The sequence below is a fragment of the Cyprinus carpio genome, chromosome B3 (assembly GCF_018340385.1).
Source record: "Cyprinus carpio isolate SPL01 chromosome B3, ASM1834038v1, whole genome shotgun sequence".
Classification (NCBI taxonomy): domain Eukaryota; kingdom Metazoa; phylum Chordata; class Actinopteri; order Cypriniformes; family Cyprinidae; genus Cyprinus; species Cyprinus carpio.
The window spans coordinates 436,684-446,165 of record NC_056599.1 but is presented as its reverse complement, the minus strand read 5'-3'; the positions used below and the strand labels follow the sequence as shown (position 1 = coordinate 446,165).

The following is a 9,482-nucleotide window of genomic DNA, read 5'->3' as shown; positions in this document are numbered from 1 at the left end:
TACTGGTTAACAGCATGATGAAGTTAAAAAGTAAAAAAAAAAAAAAAAAAAATAAAAACCTTCATGCTCTTTTAAAGAAACAGTTCACCAGATAATGAAAATTTGCTGCAAATCTACTGCCCTTCAGTCTGTCCAATAGTTTTGTTTCTTCATGGGATCAGATTTGGAGAAATTTAGCATTACATCGCTTACCAATGGCTTCTCTGCATTGAATGGGTGCCGTCAGAATGAGAGTCCAAATAGCTGATAAAAACCTCACAATAATCCACACCACTCCAGTCCAACAATAAACGTCTTCTGAAGCAGAAAGCTGTGTTTGTAAGACAATTTTTACTTCAAACCAGTGCTTCCAGCTGAATAGAGTCCATAATGCATAACAACACTTCCTCCATTGTAAAAGTCATCTTGTCTGAATCAGGAGAGAAATCTGCGCTGATCAAGCACTATGAAGAAACACACTCATCTAAAACTTGAGGGTGAGTAAATTTCCAGCAAATGTTCATTTTTGGGTGAACTATTGCATTACAACAAACTTGCCATGTGATCCAAGACCAAATAATATTTCAAAGCATCGTATTGCATAAGACTTTATACTCTTTCAGCAATTTGCATAAAACATTTATGCACTTAATTTACAACCACACAATTACAGAATTATACAAAACCAAAACATTAAAGCACAGTGCATGTGCAAAAATCATATACCATTGTGATATTAAAATGTTGACTAATTATCCAAAAAAAGAAGAAAAAAAAGATAAAACTGCCCTGTTACAGTATCTTGACACTCTTTGAAATACTCATAAAGCAAGAAATATAATCCTCCAGCATTTAAAATAAGCACATACAGTCCTGGCCACAATTTATAATAATTTATAATCAGTTCTGTAAATTTAGTTTGAAGCATTAATGAATGCGACATATAGAGAAACCCCATCAAAAGTCCAATTTGATAGCAATATTAAATATACCATAAGATCAGTCTTATTTAAACAATGATGCAATCCTGTGAAGTAAATCAGAACCCATTCTGATTTTCCAGCTTCAATCTTTTTCAATGTCGTATGAATCAATATCCATACTTGATTGCTCTCGTAAATATGAATCTATATTGTTTAGTTTCTAAACATAACAATGCCATTCTTTTCTATTATCAGGTTAATGGGGATAAAATCAACACAGAGCTCTAAATATACCAGTTTGCTTCTATAAAAGATGACTTGATTGCTCTCTGGATGATTTGTCAAATGAAGCTGAGAGAAAATCTGATGGTCCAGTAAAGCTGAAGGACTGTACTGTTCAGATGTACTGAAAAAAGTGCAAATATTTCTGTATTTCATGAGTGCAAATGATACAGCATTTGGTTCCTGCATGAAAACAGAGAGCTGCTTCAATAAATAATATATTTTCACCAACGTCCTTCTAATGATGATCATAAGTTCCATTAACAATGGGACCAGATTTGATCGAGTCCTCATTCTGAAAGCCTGCAGCGTGGTATCACACCAAAGAAAGTTTCTTTTTAAATGCTAAAATACACTAAAACAATCAAGCGCTTGAAATGTGGATTCATGGTTGTGTCTTCTGGTGTAAAAGTGTTTCAGAAGTCAGCCTTCCAGAGAAAGATTGTGGACGAGAGAGGACCTATGAAACAAAACAAACATTTCACACAAGCTATGAATTGTTTTTGGGGATGAATTGCAACATGGGGGTAGTTTTGGTTTCGTTTTGATCTGGTACCTGAAGAAAGGTCCAGATGTTGTGCTAAATCTGCAGGTTAATGAACGGAGCGAAGCCCACCACGTCCTGCAGCAGCACTAGCGCCCTCTGCAGGGGAGGCTCCACATCGATCTCTACGTTGCGCCGGCGCAGGACGCCCAGACTGGACTCGGTTACGTTGTGACAGTGGTTCACTTTGAGAGACTTGCAGTTTGGGGCAGTACTCTGCTAACGTCCTAAATACACAAATAAACAAGAGTTAATAAAAAGCTCGGTTTGCAGTAAATGCTGCTCCGTGTAAACTCATATCTATAATTGTTCTAACATCAGTTAACCAACAACCCAAACTTTATAACCCAAACTTTATACTAGATGGGCTGTTGTCAACAAAAGAGAAGCTTTAATCTCCGTTTGTATTTTTTAATTTAAATAAAAGCTTGATGGTTTAACATTCGAGAATTAAGAAATTAATACAGTCATAAATCCTAGTATTTTTATTTTATAGTTGTACTGTAATATGAAACTAATTTTTACATATTATTTTACACTTTATCTTACAGTGAAATATTACAAAAGCAATATTTCTTTAATATTTTTACTGATGAATAATAATATTAAAACAGTAACAACAGTATTAAATCATTTAATAATAATAATCATATTTTTTATTGTATAGCCATTGTTTTTTCTTACATGTTAAATTTATATTATTTTACAGTAAAGTATTAATAGCAATATTTTTATAATTTAATATTTCCATGTAATAATAATAAATACACAATAAAAAATAAAATTATAGTTGTACTTTAATATGAAATTAATGTTTATTTATGTTATACTTTATTTTTTACAGAGAAATATTACAAAAGCAACATTTTTAAATATTTTCATGTATCAATAATAATAAATATTCAATAAATAGTAACAACAGTACATTTTAAATCAGTGAATAATAATAATAATAATAAAGACTAATAATATTTGTTTTATTTTATAGTCACTGAATTTAATATTTATATGTAATAATAATAAATACACAAATAATAAAAGTAATAATAACACTAAATAAAAATAAGCAGTAACAAGAAGAAATAATTAATATTAGCACTAAATAACATTTAGCATTTTTAGTGCTTAGGTAATAATAGTAACAACAACGATAATATTTATTTATATTATTATCATTATTACTATATTAGTATAATAAATAACATGCATTTTGTATGATCCCTTTTATTTGTAAACAATAATTAACATTTTGCAGATATTGTAAAGTGTATGTAAAAATTTGACCACAACTGTATGTGTATAATCACAAAAATGTTCAAGCCAGCTAATTTTTTTCCACCATAATCAGATATGAGTTTTTTAAAAACGGCTAGCTACACCTTATCAACACACGGCGCACCTGATGGCTTCGTTCCTCACTCGCAGGCACCCCGTGAGGTCCAGCCTCTCCAGCTCTCTGCACTTTTTGGCCACCTCCTCCACTGCTGTGTCCGTGATGTTGGCGTTAACAGCCACGGAGAGCGAGCGCAGCGCCGGACACTTCCCCGCCAGGTAGCACACGGCCTCGTCCTTCAGCTGTCTGCAGGCGGTGACGTCCAGCGAGCGCAGGTCCGAGCAGTGATCGGCCAGGCTGCGCAGAGCCAGACTGTCCACCCACTCACAGTGCGCCAGGCTCAGGTGCTGCAGCCGCGGGCAGCTCAGAGACACGGCCACCAGCGCGTGACGGCTCAGGTGAACGCACCCACGCATGTCCACGCGCAGCAGGTGCTGGTTCTGACCAACCACGGGCAGCAGCTCTTTGTCCGTGATCCAATCGGAGCAGTTGGTGACGCAGAGGTGGTGGAGAACTTGATTGTGGCGAAGCATTGAGCAAAAGGCTTCTTTAGGAATGTGAGGCCCTGTCTGAGGAGAAACACAGGAACGAAAGTATGCGAGTTTGATGAAATATCTGCCCAATATTTCAGCAGCGTTAGATCTGAAACGGTGGAACAATATAAAACAACTGATACACACATTATATACATGTCTCACAAAAGTTTATGTAATGAAGCTGAAAACTCAGCTTTGCATCACAGGAATAAATTACATTTTACGATATTTTTTAATAGTTATTTTTAATTGTAAAAATCCATAGTATTAAAATTTTTACTGTATTTTTCATCAAATTAATGCAGCCTTAGTAAACAGAAGAGAATTAAAAATAATAATAATTTAAATCTTACCAGCCTCAACCTTTTTTAACAATAGTGTATATTATATTATATTACATTATAAAATATATATATTTTTTAATTCCACAAATTTCAAATATATACAAATTAGAGATACAACAATATTAAAATTCTGCCAACTAAACTATAATTATTTTGATAACCAATAAATAGCCTATATTAAAATTCTAAAGTATTTTCTATAAAACAGTAAAAAAATAAAATCAATAGTTTTAAATGTTGTTTTAAAAAGTTAATTTAGGTATCAACATAATTATGTAACAACAAAAATACATAATAAACAAAAACAATATTAATTTTAAGTGTTTTTAACTTAATGTTTTTAAAGACTTTAAATGTCCATCATAAACTGTTAATGATAAATTTAAAAAAATTAATATCTTCCAATAAAATATACACTACATTTCAAAAAGCTTGGGGTGAGTAAGCTTTTTTTATTTATTTATTTTATCTGCAAGGAGACATTAAATTGATCAAAAAGTAACAGTAAAACATTTACAACATAACTGCACAATTTATAATTCATAGGAAAACATCACAGGAAGAAATTACATTTTAAAAATATATTCAAATGCAAAGACAACGGTTGTAATAATATTTCACATAGATATTTCACATAAACATTAAACAAAATATTTCTGACCCTAAACGTTTGTATGGTATTGCGTAATACAACCCTAATACAAATATATAAGTTGTTTGAGAAAGCAGTGAGCTCTTCAAACTGTCAAACAGATTTATACACACCAAGAATACTTTTCATCTGAAAGTTTCATCAATTCGAACAGCTGAGTCTTTACTCATTTTCAAAAAACATCTTTTTCACCTGCACTTAACCAACTAATACTAGTACTTACCTTTTTCTTTTTCTTGTCTATCATATTCAAAAAAAAAAAAAAAAAAAAAAAAATTTGATTGTTTCTACTGTTCTCATTTGTAAGTCGCTTTGGATAAAAGCTCCGCTAAATGATTAAATGTAAAATGAAAGTAAATACTATAGATGCAAAAGTGTTTTTCCTCACCTGTGCGGGGTCAAACTTCCGGCAGTTGGCCAGATACACCTGGACGAGAGAAAGAAAGCTCTTGCTGACGCACTGTAAGCTGACCAGGTGACGCAGCGGCAGGTAACAGAACACGTGTGTAACTAACACATCCTCCCACGGCAGGTCCAGCAGTTGACACCTGTCACAAAACACACACCTCAATCACAAATCTGCTCAGCGGTGGATACTCTGCAGTGAATGGGTGCCGTCAGAATGAGAAACCAAACAGCTGATAAAAACATAACAAAAGCTGTGTGTTCGTAAGAAACAAATCCAGCATTAAGACTTTTTAACTTCAAACTGGTCCACAATCCATAACAACGTTTCCTCCAGTAAAAAAGTGGTCTGGCTTGAATCAGGAGAGAAATTTGCACAGATCAAGTACCGTTTGAAGCCAAAACAGCTCTAAACAAATATATGGATGGATTTTGAACTGGAGATGGACTTTCACTGGAAGAAGCGTTATTATGGACTCGTATTTTAGTTACAAAAATCTTAATGATGGATTTGTTTCTTACAAACATGCAGCTTTTCTCTTCACAAGATGTTAACCGATGGACTGGACTGGTGTGGATTATTGTGATGTTTTTATCAGCTGTTTGGACTCTCATTCTGACGGCACCCATTCACTGCATTGGTTCGCAAGTGATGGAATGCTACATTTCTCCAAATCTGTTTCCATTAAGAAAAAACTCATCTACATATTGGATGGCTTGGTGGTGAGTAAACTGTCAGCAAATTTTAATTTTTAGGTGAACTATTCCTTTAACACGCGTGCACACAAAACAACACAGCAATTGTCTCATGGATACACTGCTATAAACTATTTTTAACATGCATATGCACCCACTAAATCACAGAAAATCAGTGTTTATATGGACAGCACAGACAGATAATAAAACAACTCTTTTTACTGCTGCTTGCATGCATTGACTGGATGGATCGCTGAATGCAAACGGCTGTTTATGTGCGTGCAAGTCAAAGAAACGCGCGTGCTTTTCCGAATCCGTGCACAAATGCCTGCAGCTCTTTTTATGAAATATACCTGTGGCTTTGGCTTTGCGTGCGTTCATCAGGTTTTTGATCCATGCTGATTCTGTCCTGCGATCCCCGCACATTATTTATCATGATTGAAAAACAGCTGACCGGCTCATCCGGGTTCTGCTGTCACGGATGCAACAAAACGTCGGTGACTCACTGCTGCCAACTAACAACCTGGAAGAAGAAGTGGTGCATGGAAATATAAGTTTGGATACACGTCTAGACAGATAGACAAATAACAGATAGATAGACAGACACACAAGAATGACAGACAGGCATATTGTGTAGGTAGCCTGTGTGTGATAGATAGATACCAACAAACAGGTCTTCAGATATCTAGATGAGATGATTTTAGGGTGACCATACATCCTCTTTTTCTCTAAATTGCCGAAAATGTCTGGATTTTGTCTTTGTTTTCATGTTGTTTTCATTCTTGCTGAAGGTAATGACTGATGCATGTACTTTTTTTTTTTTTTTTTTTACCTTAAGCAAATGCACAGAATGTTTTCCATTTATTTACGTGGCACATGTAATTTCTAGATTAAACAGAAACAAACCTGATTCATCAGCTGCTTTGCTGGAGCGCTACTGTTGACCAATGACACAATCACAATAACCAGACCACTGAAATGAGGAAACTCACATGACCATCAGGTCAGCATACGTTTGCAAACGTGGGACAAAAAAATGACCGGCTCCAAAAACAATAGAGTCATCCATGCAGAACCTCTGCTGAGCCAAGAGATACAGAAGAGTGAACGAAACACAGCCAAGAGCCACAGACAGTCCACTCTGACGCACAAGAACACAAAAAACTGAGGATTTACAGCAAATATGGCTGTAAATTCAGTTTATGATTTCATCATGGAGACCCTGGAGAGAAAGGCCGCTCCACTCAGCATCTTCAGAGGAAAAGTTCTTCTCATTGTGAATGTGGCAACCTTCTGAGGGTCCACCACTGAAGAGGTAACTGTAGAGATTTGATCTTTTCCATTTATTTTCAACAAACGTTTAATGTGGTGTAACCATTGATTAAAAGAACTTATTGTTTTATATATATATATATATATATATATATATATATATATATATATTTGTAAAATAAGAAATACATTTTTTAAATAATATGTTAATAATCTGTACAGTATCACAGAATGAATGCACTCATGGATATGTATGGAGGCCTGAACTTCATTGTGCTTGGATTCCCCTGCAATCAGTTTGGCCTGCAGGCACCTGGTAAGACCCGTCATATCATTTACTGGTTCAGTGTTCATACAACAGATGACAGAGTCCATAGAATCTAGGATTGTACGGTATATTTATTAAATAAGGCAGACTGGGGCCAGTTGTCACACAAAGGAAGCTGTCACATCTGTATGATGGTTTGAACACCTAGTTATAAAAACCTTATTTTTATTTTATTGTCTCCAAATACACTACTATTATTTATTTATTTTAAGAAATAGATACTTTTATTCAGCAAGGATGAATTTAATTGCATTATACATTTCTATTTCAAATAAATGTTCTTTTAAACTTTCTATTCATCAAAGAGTCCTAGAAATAAATAAATAAATAAATAAATAAATAAATAAGTCACAGTTCCACGAAACTATGAAGTAGCACAATGGTTTCAACATTGATAATAACCAGAATTTTTTCTTAAGCAGCAAATCAGAATATAAGAATGATTTCTGAAGGATCGTGTGACACTGAAGACTGGAGTAATGATGCTGAAAATTCAGCTTTGCATAAAACAAATTAAATTACATTTTACAATATATACACATGGAAAATAGTTATTTAAAATTGTAATAATATTTCACAATATTATGGTTTATTTTTTTTTGAATAAATAAATTCAGCCTTGGTGAACAGAAGAGACTTCTTAAAATATATATATATATATATATTAGGAAATCTTACAGACCCCAAACGTCTGTCCAGTGGAGTACATTCTGATTTACTTCTGAGCAATTACTTTAAAACTTGAAGATCATCTGTAACATTTTTCACTATACTCTTCCCCAGAGGAGAACCATGAAACGCTGAATATTTTGCAGTATGTGAGACCAGGACGAGGTTTCCTCCCAAAGTTCCCCATCTTCAGCAGGATTGAGGTCAACGGCTCTGATGAACATCCTCTATACGCCTACCTGAAGGTACTACACTCTCACCTCACAGATCAGAACTTATAATTTGGATTTTTTTTTTTTAAATGCACTTTTCTTCCCCCAAGACTCTCATTTTAAATGCATAAATGTGAATGTAGATTTACTGTAAACAATTTCCGTTTAAGTCAGTTGAATTCAGTTCTAGCAAAGGAAACAGCTGGATACCATGACCTTGTTCTTCTAGGAAACTCTGCCGTTTGTTAACCCAGTCATTGGAGACATCAGGAAGCTCTACTGGTCTCCCATTAAGGCCAATGACATCCGATGGAACTTCGAGAAGTTTCTCATCACCGCAGACGGAGTTCCTTACAAAAGGTAACAAATTCAGGGTAAAATAAATAAAAGAATAAAAGAAGAAGTATGGAGTCACCCTACATTAATATATGGGCACTGAGTGCCACGATTGACCAATCAGAATCAAGTATTTCACAGAGCGATGTAATAAATGAAAACAATTAGCATCTGTAATTCTGTTGAATTGTGTGTTTTAGGTATGATCCTCATTGTCCATTTGAAGAGGTGGAGCGGGACATTGCAACACTTCTGCAGGGAAGACATTTATCCTAACACATTCATAAGCAGATTGAGATTCTTCCTCTTTCCTAGATCCAATCAGATTCAGTCAGTCTGTCAGGGTTCTGACGTTTTAAAGTCAATGAGTAAATCTCACGAAACCTGCCATGAAAATGTCTCAAACATATTTCACTTCAAAGTCAGTTGAAAAAAATAAGGAGATATATATATATATATATATATAATATATATATATATATATATATATATATATATATATATATATATATATATATATATATATATATATTATAGGATCATTATTACTTTCTCAGTTCTGACATAATTTTCATTTAAAACCAATTAAGAACATTTCCCCCCAAATTGTTGTAATTTCAAAATAATTTAATATTATTTAAATTGTAAATGAATTTATACACTCTGATTTTATATGTTATATTTATCCTGATTTTATAATAATAATAAATATTTGCCAGAATGTGTGTAATTGTCATAAAAATAAATTGCACAAAAATTTTAATAGTCCTTAAATTGGCTTCATTTTCTTTCTAAAATTATAATTAACTTTTCTTTTGTTGTTATTTCAAAATAATTATATATTATTAAAATTGTAAAGAATTTATGCATCGTGGTACTATTTGTTATAGTTATGTTGATTTAATAAAAAATAAAATATTTGGCAGAATGTGTGTAATTGTCATGAAAATAAATTAAACAAACAGTAGGAT

General features: G+C 33.6%; 2 protein-coding genes across 2 annotated transcripts; one reads left to right on the top strand and one right to left on the bottom strand.

Annotated features, from left to right (window-relative positions):
• Nucleotides 1-1,119: 1,119 nt before the first annotated feature.
• Nucleotides 1,120-6,201, bottom strand: LOC109100272 (F-box/LRR-repeat protein 15). The gene is given in 6 exon segments (XM_042719370.1): nt 1,120-1,644; nt 1,741-1,926; nt 1,928-1,955; nt 3,128-3,630; nt 4,982-5,141; nt 6,048-6,201. Coding segments are annotated over 5 exon segments (936 nt in total). The 5' UTR covers nt 6,131-6,201; the 3' UTR covers nt 1,120-1,644; nt 1,741-1,764.
• A 658-nt stretch (nt 6,202-6,859) lies between these two features.
• gpx9 (glutathione peroxidase 9) lies at nt 6,860-8,946 on the top strand. The gene is made up of 5 exons (XM_042721457.1): nt 6,860-7,009; nt 7,189-7,282; nt 8,078-8,208; nt 8,405-8,535; nt 8,712-8,946. Exons 2-5 carry the CDS (start codon nt 7,198-7,200, stop codon nt 8,785-8,787), a joined length of 423 nt encoding a protein of 140 aa, XP_042577391.1. The 5' UTR covers nt 6,860-7,009; nt 7,189-7,197; the 3' UTR covers nt 8,788-8,946.
• The last annotated feature ends 536 nt before the right edge of the window (nt 8,947-9,482 follow it).